Source organism: Anoplopoma fimbria, chromosome 24 (assembly GCF_027596085.1).
Source record: "Anoplopoma fimbria isolate UVic2021 breed Golden Eagle Sablefish chromosome 24, Afim_UVic_2022, whole genome shotgun sequence".
NCBI classification, from domain to species: domain Eukaryota; kingdom Metazoa; phylum Chordata; class Actinopteri; order Perciformes; family Anoplopomatidae; genus Anoplopoma; species Anoplopoma fimbria.
This window is the reverse complement of record NC_072472.1, coordinates 18,822,596-18,841,448: the sequence shown is the minus strand read 5'-3', so window position 1 is coordinate 18,841,448 and position 18,853 is coordinate 18,822,596. Positions and strand designations below refer to the sequence as shown.

The 18,853-nt window shown below is 38.1% G+C and overlaps 1 protein-coding gene across 1 annotated transcript; it reads left to right on the top strand.

Annotated features, from left to right (window-relative positions):
• Positions 1–12,125: 12,125 nt before the first annotated feature.
• LOC129114024 (V-set and immunoglobulin domain-containing protein 1-like) lies at positions 12,126–17,230 on the top strand. The gene is made up of 8 exons (XM_054626526.1): positions 12,126–12,180; positions 12,304–12,464; positions 13,364–13,571; positions 15,490–15,566; positions 15,625–15,709; positions 15,897–16,013; positions 16,108–16,252; positions 16,338–17,230. Exons 1-8 carry the CDS (start codon positions 12,138–12,140, stop codon positions 16,432–16,434), a joined length of 933 nt encoding a protein of 310 aa, XP_054482501.1. The 5' UTR covers positions 12,126–12,137; the 3' UTR covers positions 16,435–17,230.
• Positions 17,231–18,853: the final 1,623 nt, after the last annotated feature.

Genomic DNA, 18,853 nt, shown 5'->3' with positions numbered 1-18,853 from the left:
GCAGTTAAGTCATTAATAGATATGATTCTCTTAGTGCCAATTGGGTTTTGCAATAAAATAAAGAGCAGATCTTGATTGTGTTCTCACAGTATATATTACTCCACGGTTGGATATATGATATATATATGATCTGATTCAGGCACTATTGAGGTGGTGATTACCTGGGTGCACATTCACACTTTCAGGTCACCTTGTCCTTTAGAATAAAAACAAAGGATGGTGGTAATAGTGAGTGGGTAATGAATGCAAGTTCATTCTAATAGCACCCATTAGAAATTAGTTTTTCGTCCTGGTTTGCACACTTACGGCTTGAAAAATTGTAAAAAGGCTTTTTGATGGGTCTATACTAAAAGTAGAGTCGGGGTGTGAGGCCAAGAATACTCTTTTGTTTCAGTGCAAGACGAGCACATATTGTTTGTAAAAGTATGAGGCTTAAAAGCAACCATAAGTGTTATTTTAACCAAAACAATGGAACATGTTTGACCAGAAAGAAGCCTAATCCATCTACTCTGTGGTTTCAACTTGCTCTTACATTTCGTAACCCAAACTAGCACAAGTATCAAATTATCATTCAGGTCGGTTTATCCCCATAAATTAATATTATTTATTTTTCTTGATTTGTTGATGCATATCTTGAATGAACTCCAAACACACACAGTGGAGAAACTAAGCAGCCCTTGCATGATCGCAAAATATACTCACCACTCATTTCACTGGACATGAAAGCAGCACATTCATCCCAAAAGCTGTGAGGATCTTCTGTTCTATGCTTTTATTTTTAGGATATTAGCTTATTCAAGAGAGAAGATAGATTTCTTTTTGACACATATGTTTAAGGAGCAGAGGAGGAGAAAAAAAAGTGTTGAACTGATTTCAATGTGAATTTTCTTGCCTCTAGTGTATATGTGTAATTACATGTGAATTGTACTGTAAATATGATATCTTTCACTTAATAGTTCTTAATGCATGAACAAAAACATGGCAGTTCGTAATACCAGCTAGCCTCACTGCTAATGGCATGGACAGCTTCTCTAGCATTGGCATACTTCTGCAAACGAAACCTAAAAAAAATGAAACACAAGAAATACATGGTGTGAACAAAATAATGGAGAGATCAATGCAAAGTTCTCTCACAGTGAAGGAGTTTCTGGTAGCTCTGAGCTCGTATCGGTTCACCTGCTCCCTCGAGAACAAGGCTAATGCTAATGCTGCTGAAGACTCCTGGAAATTACAGTACGCCTTGGTTCACTGTCAGCGAATGGGATGGTGCCATCTTGAATGAAATTCTCTAGTTGGGCTTTTCCCATTTACAATATAGAACTTAAGGATTTTTTGGCAGATTGCAGAGAGGTATACGTGTAGCGTTCAACTCAGCCATCAACAAATCACAGAATCGTCCAGGACCCCGCTAAAAAATATCAAGGGCATGATCGGCTAGCTGGCTTATAGAGGCTAGAGGAGCAGGATAGCCTTAAGAAGGCGAGTGGGATGTTCTTTCCTGTTCCTCAATAAGACAGTCATGTGTGCCCTTGAGCAAGGCACTTAGCCAATTGCCCTAGTGCAGCTGCTCACTTGCTAATAATAGAAATCTATGTCTGTGCGGTCTAGTTCCTGGAAGTAAATTATGTTGAGCTATGTGAGGGTATAGGAAGCTGTCATCTGGATGAATGCAACTAGTTAAAAAGAAACTTAGCATTGCAGTGTGATTAAACCGTCTCATCAGTACTATAGTTAACAGCTGAGATCAAAAAAAAATAAAAGTTATGAATCATGTCATTTTTTGTAACCCCAGTCTTCATGTGAGGGCGCTTTATCTGGGATTACACCACTCCCCGATAAAAGAAATGCATGACGGGCCAAACCTGTCAATGCAAAACTGTTCTGTGAGTTATGAATAGCACTGACGCTAACCCTTAATAAAAGAGTCGACCACAAACATGCAAGAAAATTTCATCCACCAAACACCATGACCGCGGCTGACAGACTCCTCACTGTTGGAAGAGCTTTCGCTGGTGCATTCATTATTTTGTATGTACCTTGTAGGTTTTGTTTTGCATGACCTGAGTTTTGAAAGGTTTATTTTCATATGTTTTTACTCCACGCCATCCGATTCATCTTCATAGCCAGGAAAAGAAAGACGCAGTGTTTACATGCTCAAATTGCACTTGTTTTACAGCCAGCTCTTTAAATCTTTTGAAATAAACTGTTCGTAAAACTGGAGGAAAAAATGTTAACCTGTGGAACGTACATGGTGTGATTCGTGCGAATCATGAATATGTACTTCTATACAATGTATTTACTGTAAATCACACAATTTGGAATAGATGCACCACGTGCATGCTGTAGTTTTATCAGGTTCAGCATAAGCATTAACATCAATCGCCCTTCAACTACAAAGGATGTTAAGGATGCTCACCAGTAGCATCTGAACGTAAGCCATGTGATTGCACACTGAGTGGGTGTTCCCTGTATTTTCTCTTCAATAAGTTGCCTCTGGTTATGGTCTGTTGTCGATTACTGTATGATGATGCTTGCAAGAAGCTGTGCTGATTCCCAGTTACACATCAGTATACCTCCCTCTTTGAAAAAGCATACCATGGAGACTATCTCATGTCTAACCAGTGAGTAAGAACAATTTTCCAACACTTTATAAAAATTGGCAACGAGAAGAAAGAAACCCACAAGACCAACAGTCCATTTATTTTTCAATATGAATTAGTAAATTATTTGATTCATTTCTGTGTTCATTTCTGATTTATTGTATTTGTTGCATTTGTTATGGATTGTTATTCTTACTGTAGTTGTTGTTTTATCATAAGAAGGAAATGTAATTCATCTGATATACTGGCACTGGAAGAAAAATGCATTTGGTTTTTGTACTGTAATTGTTTTGTTCACATTGGGCGCTTATTTGATTCAGTTGTTTAATAAGGTGTTTGATTTCATTTGGAGTATCAGTACTCATGGAATCAACATTTGTGTAGTATGAAGTTGTATTTTTTTTGTCAGTGCAAATTAATGTTATAGTGTCAATCAGCTTTTTTAGGTGTTTGAACAAAATGTGTTTTTTACAAATACAAGGTGTTCAAGTATGTGGTATAAAAAGGGTTATCATTCAAACAACAGACTTTTTACAAATAAAGGCTTATACAGTAAAAAAAAAAAAAAAAAAAAAAAAAAAAAAAAAAAAGCTAGTGTCTTTTCATTTGCCCTTTGAGGACTAATATACTACACTGTTTCATTTGACGTCTTATTAACTTATTTTCGGATATTAGTCCGCAAAAGGTAAATAGCATACAATGTTGCAAATTAAGAAGATAAAACAGGTATTTACCATCGCTTTTCCATGTTGTTGTCAGAGCTCTCACCTCCTAGTTGGTGTCTTGCTTTTGATAGGGACTCTTGGACACAAAGACATTCCAAAAACAAAATTTAAGAAAAGTCAAAAATATCTTCTTTTAATTTGATTATAAAACATTGCGCGTTTATGAGAATATACCGCCTTTCATACCCTATTTCCTGAATAAAGACGCAAAGTGACACCTGCTGACAAGTGTAATATTTCCCCCCTTTTCAATTCAGGAGCTATTAATTAGTTGTTTTTTTTACAGTGTTGGCAAAAACAAGTAAAAAGGATATACTGCTATACGTGTCAGATGAAGTAGCATTGAGCCATGTCTCGGTCAGTTTGGGTTATGCATCTACAAAGCACAAGATAATTAATTTATTTTGTTAGAAGGACAGATGCAGTTGAAACTCTTTGCTGAGACTTTTTGTCCTCTGTTGGAGGACATGACGCTATATATGGTAACACATTTGGACTTTTTTTGGTGGATGCACTCTGGGCAAAAGGTGAAGAGAACAGTGACTGCACCTGGAGCAGAGAACAGTAATGATTCAGTAAGACATTTGACATATTATGGTCCCCATATAATGCCTCTAAGGATTAGGAAACAATGTATTGCTGTCCAAACCAGCTAATTGATTTTATAGATTCATAGCAGAGGTGGTTTGAGGGGCTTTGGGTACAACCCACCCCTCCACCGGTCCTATGTGAAGCAACAACCTGATTAAAGGCACAATCTGCCTCTGAAAGATTTAACCAAAGTAGTTGCCCCTACTACAAACATTAAAAACACATGACTTGAATCTTCTATCACTTCCAAATAACAGGGGGACGGGCTTTTAAAGGGCCAGTTTGAAAGATTTGGCATTATCTAGTGGTGAGGTTGCAGATTGCAACCAACTGAAACTTCTTTGTGTGCAAAGCTTGTAGGAAAACTATGGTGGTCAGCACCAAAAAAATAATAATTATAATGGCCTTACTAAAGCGAGTTTGTCCATTCTGTATCGCAGAAACATGGAGGTGCAACTCCTTGAAGAAGACCCGCTCCGAGGCAATGAAAACACAATGCTTCTTTTTTTCAGGTGAAGAAAACATAGTCATTAATAATATAATCTTTTTCTGCCAACAGAACCCCCCTAAATACTACACACTGGCCCATTAATACATCAGCAATATACAAAGTTATTAATTACATCTGATTCTGTTGTGTGAATTTCTATGTACATCAGTAATGTTTGTAGACACATCTGGAAAACAGATATCAAACAGTTCAAATCAAATTTTTCATATACTCTACCAGATATGGACGTCATGGGCCTCTCTGTGTGGCGTCAGCATGTTCACTTTGTGTCTGTGTGGATGTCCTCCGGGTGCTGTGGTCTCCTCTCACCGTCCAAAGACATGCTAGGACCACAGGAGACTCTAAATTGCCTGTAGGTGTGAATGTGTTTTCTACATGCGTGTTAGCTATGTGATAGACCGGTAACATGTTGAGGCTTCACGCCCAATGCATGCTGGGATAGATTCTAGTTCCCAGTGACACATAACAGGATAAGCAATTAGGAAAATGGATGGGTGGTTGTACTTTACATGTTAAATTCTGCAATTGCTGTGTGAAAATCAGTGTGTTCTTAATTTATATGGTCAGAAAAAACACTGAAGGCTTTAAGTTGTTAGATAAATTCAACATGTACCAGAATGTGTTTTTAATTGTGCATTGATGGCTTTGAAAAGTCATCAGTTCCAGGCTTCATTAATGATTTGTCGGAGCAGTGACCCAAACACTAATACTTCAATGTCGTCAGGAGCAGGACCCAAGGCTTCGTGTGTGAATGGTGCACATGCATACAAATGACACATACGCAACTTGGTGTGGAAAAAAACGTTTACAATTTACAGCTTGAAAAGACCCGAGTGTACATTCTACACACTGTGCGTATGCATATTTGGGAATGGATTCAGGAGTGGGATATGGTGATGCATTATTTACCATACAAGTTATTTTTTTTTTCTTCTAATAGCCTCTTATGATATGGGAATATTACTTAACTATACATTCAAAGGCATTAGAGATATAATTGAATGTGTGTTATGTTACCCAGCCTTTTCCTAGAAATTCTGACTCACAAAACCCTAAAAGTATTTAAAAGCTACGGTTGGTAATCTTGAGAAACTATCAAGATTAGGCTTGATTTTTTTTAAATATCCAATTGAGAATCCAAAGTGTTGTCAATTCTTTTCCAAATAAATTTTCAATACAATTATTATAGAACAGAGAGAGAAATTACAAGACTAAGAGCTACAGCCTTGCTAGCAGCTCTGTGATGCTTATAGGCACAGTTGTCACAATGCTCACAATGACAATACTAGCATGCTGATGTTAAGCATGTTCACCATTTTAGTTTGGTACATTAGCATGCTAGCATCTGCTAATAAGAAAAGTAAAGATGAGGCTGATAGGAATGTCATTTTGTAGATATTTAGTTTAACTTAGGTATTGACCCGATGATCACCAAAGTCCTTAGAATACATTATCTTGGATCATGAATGTCTGTACAAACTTTTGTGCCAATCCATCAAATAAATGGATGTTGCAATATTTCACAAGATAAATGTAAACTTTTATCCGCTGGTGGCCCAAGAGGAAATGTCAGGGCATCCCCAAAGTCATGAGGAGTCATCCTCTGGGCTCCATGAATGTCAGAACAAACTTCCAAATCAATCAACTTAATCAATCAACTTTAGTTTTTGAGATATTTCTGTCTGTACCAAAGTGGTTGACTCAAAATGCTATTCGGATACCATGGCAAAAACAATTGCTATATTGTCATATCAAAATTATATTTAAATAAATGACATTTCAGCTATTTGAAAAAGATAGATGAGACACAGAAAAGGACTTTTGTCAAGAAAGCACATGATGGGGCATCCTGGTGGCCTAGCGGTTAAGATGCATACCGCAAAACCACAATGTCCCCTGTTCCCCAATGGGTTGCTGATGTTTGTTGGGACTCAATCTGATTTAATTCAAAATGCCAAATAAGATTTTTGTTAGATAACTAGACATTTGAAAATATTTTAAGATATTCAAAAAGGGGTTCCAACAATCTGTCAATGTTAAGCTTGTTCAAACACCCAATGGTCCACTCTTTATTTTTTCCCTAAAAAGCCAAAATTGATTTGCTGCCTTGGTATAAACAAAAAAAAGGACAGAAAAAAGGAAAAAATTGGTTAAGCTACCAAGCTGGATGGCAGCTGTAGGCCTTACCTCAAACATGCAAAATAGCCATTAAGATAATAGCTGAAGCCTACCTCACTCTTGTTTTTCTCCAGTTCTGCTTTTTTCTGCACAATATCAGTTCTTTTTTGAGACATAGCTGTTTCACTATAAATAATGCATAGGGGCAAGAAAAGGCTTGCGGCAGCACAGTTAAGGGAGGAGAGAAACATTCTCTAAATTTCCAGTCTGTTCAGTACAAAGTATGTAACAATGTACTTAACACAAAATGTTTAAAAATGCATCCTTTAGTCAGATTCAAGATGTTTTCTGCGTTTTAGAATTCTTCTCGACTTTAATACTTTTTTTTTTTTTTTTAAACAATATGGAACGCTTATATTACAAGAAATAAACAGCATATAGTTTGTTTTTATATAATATATGTATTTAGTGTTATTCACGTCAAGTGAAATGACTATTCTAAATGATGAATAAATATTGTCCATCTCCTCTGTTAATACCAGAACTTAAACAAGAAGGATTTGAGGTCAGAGGTCAAATATTGATTTCAAGGAATGAATTAACTCTCTAATAGATAACCAGGGACCTAAAGACAGAATCAATGCCACTAATATGTTAGCAGATCATAAAAAGTTGTGGCGAAGCATCTTGTTTGGAACATGAGTTTACGACAACAGCACCCCAACAGAGATACAGTAATGGAGCTGCAGATGAATCATTATGACCATCTTAAACCTTCGCTGTATCTGTTTTAAATGGGATCCAATCACAATGCTTGAATGTATCGTTAAAACAGATACTAGCAGAAAGTAAGGCAATGAGATAGATTCTGTGGTTTATGCCAAATTAGCTGAAGATCTATTGGCCAAACTTTCACGGGGTACACAGTATTACACATCTAAGCTCTTTTGTATTTGTTGTTGTTGTTGTGTGGTGTATTTCATCATGCTTAGGATCCTCTTACTGTGACCTCTGTAATGATCCTCTGCTGGTATGTCCTCATTCAGATACAACACAGATTTAATGCACAGGTTTGTCTCACCTAATTGATTTATTTTAATTTCCTCTCAGTCACCTTCAACGGGCACTTTGACAGTTGATTAGGCCGCTAAGTGAGTTCACCTTGAGAGCTAACATATATAAATTACATGTCCAACATGAAAGGACGTACTGATATCAACCTATATTAAATCAACATTAAATTATACCCTGTACAACTCAGGTGAAAGGGCAGTAAGTCACCTTTGGAAAACAACAACAAAACATGAATATGTGTGAATACTACTGCTGCTTAATTTCAACACTTGTGTTTAGTGTGGATTAAAGATAACACATACAGTCTCGCTGAAGTCGCTGCTATCTCTCTCTCTCTTTCTGCATCGGAGTGCATAGCTCTGTTGAGAAGATGGATACAGAGTCAGTGAAGTAGCCCGGCAAAAAGCAACTTCCATTTCTGTGTTCTATTGTCAGCACTCCATATAAAAACATAAAATATTGAAAGGTTGCATTAACATGGGTCAGGAATTGATGGCTGTTCCACTGTGGGGGGAAAAAAACGTAAAGTGACCAAAAAGCATTGGATGCTTTGGCCTTGTGTCTTAGACTGCCTGTGCTTTCTGCCACGTATGTGCTTTAAGAAAATAGTCTGAACTGATTCTAACTGATGCATTAAGGTTGATCTGCTGTCTTTATGGAATATTTGGAGTATTTAGAGGTTATAAAAATGGTCAATGATGCTGAACTGTTGTTGTTACAGTCGTGATTGCTACACGATGTTTAAAATTTAAAATCAATCCAGTATTTCAAACAAAGCTCATGTCAAACATTAATGTAGACTGTAGACACAGTGGTGCTACTCATCCAGGGACAGGATGTACTGTTTCCAAGGGATGACTGGAATTGATTTTTTCTTGGATTGGCTGGATAGATGACATCCACTAAAATCATAATTATTTAGCCAGTAAACAGTTTAATCTCTTAGTGTTTTACCCCAAAAAAGAATCACAAATTCTTTAAGCATCAGTTTTAACATGATAAAATGTCAAGCATGCCTCTCCTGTAACGCGGCGTGTCCATCTATTTTCCTTTTACAGGATGTTCATCTGTGTTGCCATGGAGTTCTTGTTTGGGGGTTGAAAAGAGAGTGAAGAGATGAAGAAGAGTGGAAACATAATGTGTCTAATAAAATATTAAGACACATCTCTTTTATGCATTGTGACCACGGCTGAACCACTAAATCCAAACCCCCCCAGGGGGCATCATTTTGAACATCCGATGGTATAGCGAAAAAGGGTGGTGGTGATGGTGAGGGAGAAAAAGGAAAGATTATAGTTACATATATGTGCCAAAGAAAATGCAAACACTGCACATTGTGTGATGAATGTAACTGAGGAGGTGTACATGCCATCGGTGTCAAAGTAAATTTTCAAAATTAATTGATACTGCGTGGCTTTGTTGGAGCTTGTCACTGCCCTCCCACATTTGCATTACACCATGAATATCAATCGGCGTGCAAGATCTCATTTTAAGACACTGAAATCTCTCTCCAGTATTTTATATAAGACATTTAGAAAGCACGTGAGAATCACTTAAAAAAATTGTTTGGTATGCTGCGTGGAAAAAAAACATAAACTGCCTCTTGCCAAGTGAAATATTTCACTTAAATTGTGATAAGGTCACAAGTCAAACACATAAAATTCTACTTTCCTGGCAAATCTGCTTCTCAATTTATTTTGGCATTTTCCCTGGATTGAAGTAAATCACCGAAGGACAGATTTAAGATTATCAAAAAGGCCATTAGACAGTGTGGCTATGGGAACATAATGTGTCTTAGGGAAGTGTAATTCTTCTTTTTGCCAATAAGGGTCAACTATGTGCTCGCTTCTTTTTTTACTTCTGGCACTTTATGAAAGTTATAGCTTGAAGGCAACAGTGACGGGCTGTCAATTAGACTGTTTGCTGATGTAAACTCTCTCCCTTCCTTTGACCTTTGTTCCATGCTCTCTTCCTCTGACTAGTTCGTGACAGGTCACCTTCACCAATAACAGACTATTTCAGAGATGACAAAAGAATCAGGACAAGTTGCCTCTGAAGCCCATGCACCACTTTATATATATATATATATATATATATATATTCATGTATATATAGATTAATTTTGACCGTTCTGTCTATCTTTTTGAAATCAGTGTTTCATGCTGCATTTGATGCCAATGTGTAAAGATATTTCAGTGTCACTCCATTTGGCTTTTTGTGCCTTGAAGATAAAAAAGCAATGCAAAGGAGACCTTTTCTTATTTGCGAGTCAGATGATGTTGCAGACGACTATTTATGGTTTGTGTGGTCTTGTTTCCACATAAGATTATGTTTTGTAACATTACTATTCTTTAAAGTAGAATGGCTGCTTGGTACCTGGACAGTAAGTGAGAGCATACTAAATGTCTGGCATTTATATATGCCATGGCTGTTGAGAGCAGGAGAGCAGAAGAGGAGGAGTAATGCCAGTATGTGGCGCCCTTGGCATCAGAGCTCCTTGCACCCTCCAACACAAACACACACTCAACATCTGACAGCCTGGCCTGTCATCTACTGGCCAACTTCTGAACTGCATCCCAGCGTTCCGAGCAACAGCACTAACAGTTTCTCAACCAAACCATACTGCTACCAATTCCACTTTAAATAAATACATTGCTACAATAATCAACTGATATATATTTGATTATATGTTGTTGTTGTTGTTGTTGTTGTTGTTGTTGTTGTTGTTGTTGTTGTTGTTGTTGTTGTTGTTGTTGTAACGCAAAAGCTACCTTCAGACAGGTCTATCAAAAAGGAGAAGAAAACACTTCCTCCTTCTGAGCCAAAGCTCTGATTCACACCGCCTCGCAGTCTGCTGACGGGGAAACACTGGTTGTAGTGGGTGGATGAATAAGTGTGTGAGGAGGTATTGCACTGAATCCTGCTGGCAGTTTGTGTAGGACACAGTACCAGGCCCAGAAACCTTAATTTCAGTGTGTGAGACAGCTCTCAAAGTTTGTGCGTCATTGGTCCTCCACTCACATTTCAAATTAATAACTGCAATTATAACTATTAATGTGACTGGAATATTGATAAGATAGATAGATAGATAGATAGATAGATAGATAGATAGATAGATAGATAGATAGATAGATAGATAGATAGATAGATAGATAGATAGATAGATAGATAGATAGATAGATAGATAGATAGATAGATAGATAGATAGATAGATAGATAGATAGACCATGCGCGCATTATATACAGGATTTAAACAATATGATATATACAATGTGGCAGGCTTTCATAGATTATTATTAATACACTGTCCCAAGATCAGAAGTGTAAACTGCACTGATATAAAAAGAATGGAACCATACAGCAGTGGAGTATTTATTAAACTTTGTCAGAATGGATAATCAGCATTTCCAAAATGTAACCATAAGTTTGCATTATTTTCTTCTTTTATTTATTCTTTTTGCTTTCCCACTTGACTTTCGTTCACCCTCTCCCCCTCTTATCACTTATTTACTCATGCTGGCAACTCTTCATGAAGGTTTTTTCGTCTAGGATCCTGTGCAGTTGCTCATGAGTCATCCTGTTGATTTCATTTATTTAAAGAGTGCTCCTTGCTGTTACACAGTACAGTTCTTCCCAAATACACAGCTTCCTACACATGTTGTTTTCTTCAGACAAAGTCTTGAGACAGCGTGATGGTCTCGCTTCCCATCCTTTCACGTTAGTGTCTCCTAGATAATAAGCTCCACACGCCTCCATCCACTACCCCACCTTATCCACCTCACCCCTCCAGTCACCCCTGATCAACATTTTTCACATTGTTAATCGCCTATGTCAGCTTCTGGTAATTATAGACAATTAATCATGTGTGATTCAGTCTCTCTCCGTCAGCATTGTGCTCCACGCTGTGTTGAGTGAAACCGACAAAGGTGAAACTGCCTTTATTAAGTAGGCAGCGCCAGGGAGTGAACTCCCCAATGATAAGCAGCGTGTTGCAGTGCTGTGGCTTACACTTCCTGGAGGCCAGCGATAAAGGCCAGGTGGAGATTAAATTACATTAATTCCTTCGCCAGAAGCCCTGACCCAGAATGACTTACAAGACAAGGAGGATGGAGTGATGAGCTGTAGTGAAACTACTGCCAAAGTACTGAAAAATGAATTAACCATCAGTGTCACAACACACTGTGGTCCTAACCTGCATTATAAAGTCAACGACCTCAAACACAAACAATAGACTGCACTGACTAAGAAATCACTGTAACTTTATTGTGCTGTAATTTAAAATGCATACCGAGTTACTCATAAATGTATGAACAGGGGGAATTATTTTCATCTGCCCCAACCCAAAACTATTAACGGCTAAATCTACGTTTTTGAAATAGTACACAAAGAGTACACACACCCAGTCTGGCAAACACTGATATGCAAACATTGTGTTATCAACATGCTAAGTAACAGTCAGTCGGTGGCGGAGAGTGCAGGAAGTTCAGTTCTGTGAGTGTTCTCCAACATTGTGTGAAGATGTGTCCCACGATGCGCTTGTTGGTGCTTATAAGCATGATAGGTAAGTACATTTACTGCTTCTTTACTCTTGTAATTTTGTGTTTATGGGACTATTTGTATGTGTAGGTTTCAATACACAGTGCTTTCAGTGGTGTTTGATTTTGGATTAAATTTGTTTTTGTAGGATGTGTTGAACTGATCTCGGTCAAGACTCCCCAGAAATATGTCAACGTTACAAGGGGTGAGAGTGCCCTGCTCCAATGTATGTTTGTGTCTATCGAGCAGACCACGGCCCTCACCATCCAGTGGGACTTTGTTTCACCGTCCTCCATGACGCCACAGCAGGTAGAGACACACTGCTGCTCGGATCAGAGCTTTGCACCAAATATGCTTGAAATGTGCTGCATTACCCACTGGGATGATCGATACTGTAACGTCAGGTTTAGTGACTTCCTTCATTGGTAAAAAAAAGTGAGGATCAAAATATTTCAAATAACATCAATTGAACAAAAAAAGCAGGCCTCTCCCATCTAAATTGAGTTTCAGTCAAGTAGCTCACAGTGTTTGTTTAATGCAAATGTGAGACAAAATCACTGCTCGTCAATGAAAGAACTCAACAATTTGGGAGATATTCAAAAGTTTCAGTTGTCTGTGCTTTAATTAAACTTTTTACCAAAGCTTTAACATTCAACTCTTGTGAAAAGGTTAGCGCCTTTTTTCAGTATCCCGTGTATGTTTGACTAACCGCCAGGAGACACACCTCACTGAGCCAACAAAGCCTGTGAATGCCAAATCAGATTCAAGCAAATAAAAAATAAAAACCCCCACAATGTTTACAATTTAAATGATTGCAGGAGTGTGATTACTATTTAGAGTTTTAAACTAATTTAACAGAATGACAAAAATTTTATTAGCTGCTGCAACGTTTTTATAAAATGGTACTATCCTCTGGACATAATTACACTAAAGGTCATTTATTTAGGGCCTGTGGACTTTATTTCTATTTTTTCCGTAGTTGTTTTTTTTCGTGCTAAGCGACAAAAATCTTTTCTCTAGCAATTCGAATTTTACCAGCTGCCTTACTAATGCTCTTAAAGTAGTGCACATGGTACCTTGCAACCTAGGAAGCAGAGACTGAATAAAATGTCCCTGAGAAGACAGACTGTCACTGAGTATCACAGAGTAACAGTATACAGAAACATCTGTGTCTTTATCGTGTCTGACGTGTTGCCATCCGCTTTCAGGTGTATTACTACCAGGCAGGCAAGGATGTCATCCCAAGTACTTATGGAGGCAGGATTCAGCCTCCGTATTCTCCTGGCACGACAAAAAACGCCTCAATAACAATAAGCAACATGCAACCATCAGATTCCGGAGTCTACACTTGTCAGGTTCACAACTTTCCTGATGTGGACGGACAGTCTGAGGTCAATATCATTGTGAATGTTCTCGGTAAGTTTTATTAACTACAGAGGGGGTAAAAAAGAAAAAAAAAAGCTTTTACCCTCTTGGATGTTAAGTGAAAGGTTTGTGGTGAGGAGCTTTGAATATTCGATAAATACTTTGAACATAATAAATAACTAATTAAAAAATGAGTAAAAAAGTAGCAATAATGATCTGTACACATCCATGCAGCCCAGAGAAGTGTACAACTGGTGTATAGAGGATTTCATACTACTTGACCACACCCGTTAGCAGTATCAGCTTAATATTTGCATTATGACAGAATGCAGAAAGTAGCTGAATCATTTTTGCGTCCGCATGTTGTTATCATGTTCTGCTTTCATACTTGCGTTCACACCTGGACCTGAGTGTTATCTGACAGCATGAGCTGCTGGTGATGTTAAAACAGAGAAAAGAAAGAGAAAAAAAACCTACCCAACCCTAATCTGATCCTCGTGCTGGTGTTTCTGCCATTACTCTGCTGCTCATAAGGGTGTGGCTACCTGAAATGGGAGAGACAAAGAACACCAACGGTTTCCTGACGTCCACTTAAATTATTATTTTTTTTCTTCAAATTTTAGGTTATATTTAAATGTTGTTATTCCATAGTAATCATTTTGCTAATCATTGGTGTCATTAGTTATGTCTGAGTGAGCTTCTCCTTCAAATTCCCGAGGGTTTTCTTACACAAAATCCCACTGTAAATTTGTTTGAAATATTTTAGTGCTGAGATTGCTGTAAATATTATCAGTGTTGTGACATTAACACATCTATTAAAGCAGTGGCCCTGAATAGTGTGATTAGGGAATTATATTCAGTTTGAATCCTCTCATTCACTGAGTTACCAGGGACAACCTCGCAGGCCTCAGTATCCTCAGTAGTTTCCATGGTTACTGCAGCAGTCTCCTCATTGTCAGCGTTGGAAATTAGAGTATGACTCTGACTGCACCCTTGTACTGCATACAGAATATATATCAGCATCTCCTGAATGCTAAACACACGTCTTGGATTTCATAACCTTTAAGAAAATGTTTGCAGGGCAGTTTCTGGAAGTGATGCCTACTTAAGAGCTGTTTGAATATGTATGAATGTTCTCCTGCTTATTATCATGGGATAAAATATTTTCATCATCACTTTCTGTTACATAGAATTATGGTAATACAGAAAAGAGAGGGAGTATTCTATCATGAATTGCAAATAAGTCTGTGAGCTTTACCTTTATTATGAAAACAGTAGATGTAAAAAATAAGTTATGTCATTTTAAAGAGCTGACCAATCAAAACACTGATAACCTAATGATTATAGGTAGGCACAGTGGAGATTGAGTCTATGCTCAGGAGTTGTAACGCCACTCCCAACATACTATCTGCCTCGTGATGACTAATGGACAGACTCAATGTTTGATTAACAATAAGCAAAGGATTTGTCATTTTAACAAACACAAATCTGCAATTGTCTTTGTCACAACACACAAGATTTATACCAGAAATCGAACCATTCTGTACAAATGAATAGAAATAAAGAGAGGTTGGCAGCATTAAAAACACTATTGATTTAGTGACTTTGACCAATCAATGAATTAGCAGAAGCTGTTGGACTGTAATATATACAGGATAGTATGATCCAATCTTAAAGCAGTGGTGCAAAGTCAGTTCACTTATTAAGACCATTTTGGCTTGTTACCCTTTCTAATGTAATCGCTCTTGTTAGCAAGAGTGATTTCCCCTTTAAACTGATTCATTTCATTTCAAAGAGGTAAAATTATCATAAAAAGAGAAAGAAAGAGAAAAGTCAAAAAAATAAATACATTAGTATAGAATATCAATATTTTCTACTGATTGAACCAGTGCTTTCTAATAACCCCAGGTAGAATTAAAACATATAAAGTCACCTAGTAGACTCATGCATCATCCTTGTCCTCTGTCAGAGAGGCCCAGTGCTCCTTATTGCTCCGTCCACGGTGATGTGGAATCGGGTCACCTGGTCACTCTGACCTGCCACAGTGTAGCGAGGGAGCCCGGAGTCTGATTTGGACCAAACTGGATCAGACTAAGACAAGGAGGCCTGTGAGCGTGGGAGCCCGAGCCCGAAATACACTTGGACCAAACTGGATCAGACTAAGACAAGGAGGCCTGTCCTGGGAAGAGGTCAGTAATGTGTGTGTGTGTGTGTGTGTGTGTGTGTGTGTGTGTGTGTGTGTGTGTGTGTGTGTGTGTGTGTGTGTGTGTGTGTGTGTGTGTGTGTGTGTGTTGTGTGTGTGTGTATTTGTGATTTACTTGTTGACTTATGCACATTTGCCATTTTTTATATACAAGTGTGCCCTTTTTTCTTCAGCAACTGAAGCAGGAATCCTGGAAATAAGAAACATATCCCAGTTTGAGTTTGGGGAGTACCAGTGCAACGCTACAAATGCGGTGGGATTTTCAACATGCACTATTGACCTGAGTCATGGTATGGTAACAGTTTGGGTTTTTGAGAACATGAACAAAAATACCTAAATCAACACAAATACTAAAAAAGGCTTCATTCTCTTATATTTGTACAGAAGTGGGAGATGGAGTGATTGCTGGTGCAGTGATCGGCGCGTTGCTCGGGTGTGTCCTGATCATTCTGGTTGTGTGGTTCATTGCTCACACTCTGAAGAAACACAGATACAACAAGGTCAAAGAATCAGAGGCCAATGAGATGAAGTAAGAATTAAAGTTCTTGATGTTGTTGCATTTCACCATGTCATTCCTACTTCAAGTGTGTGACACCAACTCTCTCTGCCACCAGGAGGAGCGCTCCTCAGGCCCGGGAAACCTCAGATAGGGTTACCGTGGCAACCCCAGCCAGCAACCTCCATGCCGAGGGAGATGAGCCACAAGCCTAAAAAAAGCCTGTTGAAAACGTCACTCTTCAGAAACAGGGAGTCCAGGATGTTCAGTCTTTAACATACGTCATTCTCAAATTTAATCAATATGACGAAGCTCACGTTCGTGTTTGAACTTGCATATTGTTACATGTTTTCTGAATCATGGAGTCATATGCTCACCATTAATTCAATCTTTAACATATCTTTTGTGTGTTTTTTTACTTAAAATGTGCTTTTGTAGTTCTATTGTTTGTTTTACCATTTCATAGTTAGAGTGCCAATCAAAACATGTTAAAGAGCCCTACATTAGTCATTCAAGCTACATAATATTAGAACAAATACATTAATTGTATGAAATAGGACATTAAAAATGAAACTAGAGGGTGGAATCTGCATTATGCAAATTATCAGCATGATTACCTACTTATGTATCAAGACAGTATTGTCTTTAAAAAACTAATTATTTATAATTTGGTTTTTTTTATGAAATTATCTCAATGGTTCTTCATAGGATATTCAGACCATTATAACAGCAGCAAACTGCTATTTGCAATGTAAAGATATATTGGATTAATCTCTACCTGAGCAAAGAATCAAGTCACTCCCTCTGTGTGTGTGTTGTAGTCAAAGCTTCTCTGTGCTTTGTTGACATAGCCGGTCCGGTAATATACTGCACGTTTTTACAAGTGTGTGTGCACGACTAGCTAGCTCATGGCCGCAGCCATATATGTATTTTTGTTTTTTACAGCTAATGGGAAGTACAAACTAACTTAACTCATCTTTAGGTAATTTTTTTTACTTTATGTAATGACGTCCGGAGATCCTGATTAAAATAAATATTGTGTTTTCGGAGTCATTGAGTCATTTAGCTCTTAATTGATAATATCATGTTTCATCAATGTGGCAGCAAACTTACACTGGAGCAATTTGAGGTCACAGGTTAGAGTCCCCCCAAGTCTCCAAGACTATTTGTCTAATGGGTTTCAGTGGCTTTGTTTTTATTTTGTATTGGGAGGGGTCAGATGGCTTTAAAATTGTATTCAAGCTGTGTGGTTTCGTAGTCTATTAGATTTTTCTGTTTTTATTCATTTAATAATGGTTAAGGGGGGCAGTGGTGACAACTTGAACCTCTTTATTCCAATGGAGAAATTAAAAGGTCAGCAATCGGAGAGTCACTGGTTTGATCACCAAAACTATTAATTCAATTCAATTCAATTCAGTTTATTTTGTATAGCCCAGAATCACAAATTACAAATTTGCCTCAGAGGGCTTTACAATCTGTACACATGCGACATCCTCTGTCCTTCCCTCACATCGGCACAGGAAAAACTCCCCTAAAAAACCCCTTTAACAGGGAGAAAAAAGGAAGAAACCTCTGGGAGAACGACAGAGGAGGAATCCTTCTCCCAGGATGGACAGAATGCAATAAATGTCATGTGTACAGAATGAACAGCATAACAGAGATACAACACATTCAATGTATATGACATAAATGATTCATATAATAAGACTACTTATAATAACAGCAGCAATTATTATAGTAGAATTATAATTATGAAAATAGGGATAGTAATGTGATTAATAATAATAATCGAAGTAGCAGTGGGTGTCAGTCGGCTCACAGCAGGAGGCACGACTACGGTCCAGGTACCACAACGATTCATGGAAACCTGCAGAGCGAGAAAGCAAAAAGGGCTTCAGGGTGGAAATAAAGCTAAAATGCTTAATGGTACAGGTAATAGTAATAGTAATGTGACTAGTAATAATAATGGTGGTAGCAGTCGGTGTCAGCAGGGCCGTAGCAGGATGCACGACCACGGTCCAGGTACAGCCACGATTTATAGACTCCAGGGTAGAAGCAAGTCAATAAGCGTAATAGTACAGGCAATAATAATAGTAATGTGACTAATAATGATAGTGGTAGTAGTAGTGGGTGTCAGCAGGGCCTCAGTAGGTGGCACGATGACAGTCCAAATATAACCCCGATTCCTGGGAACCTGCGAGGCGAGAAAGCACAAGAACTCCGGGGAAGAAGCAAAATCAGTAATGTGCATAAATAGGAGATTAATACATAAAGAGGAAGTGAGAGAAGAGGAGAGAGGAGCTCAGTGTATCCTAGGTAGTCCCCTGGCTGTCTAGGCATATAGCAGCATATCTAGGGGCTGGACCAAGGCGAACCAGAACCAGCCCTAACTATAAGCGCTATCAAAAAGGAAGGTCTTAAGCCTGCTCTTAAAAGTGGTGAGTGTGTCTGCCCCCCGGACTGAAACTGGAACCTGGTTCCACAGAAGAGGAGCCTGATAACTGAAGGCTCTGGCTCCCATCCTACTTTTTATAATAGTTGGGTAATATGGAACTATAAGTTCCTTAAGATAAGACGGTGCCTGGCCAGTTAGAGCTTTGTAGGTAAGTAAAAGAATTTTAAATTCTATTCTTG

Excerpts from the sequence above, each read along its gene's own strand:
- LOC129114024 (XM_054626526.1), top strand. The coding sequence starts at position 12,138 with ATGTGTCCCACGATGCGCTTGTTGGTGCTTATAAGCATGATAG. Across the intron at positions 13,572-15,489 it reads TATCATTGTGAATGTTCTCG|AGAGGCCCAGTGCTCCTTAT; the intron begins GTAAGTTTTATT and ends GTCCTCTGTCAG. Across the intron at positions 16,253-16,337 it reads TCAGAGGCCAATGAGATGAA|GAGGAGCGCTCCTCAGGCCC; the intron begins GTAAGAATTAAA and ends CTCTGCCACCAG.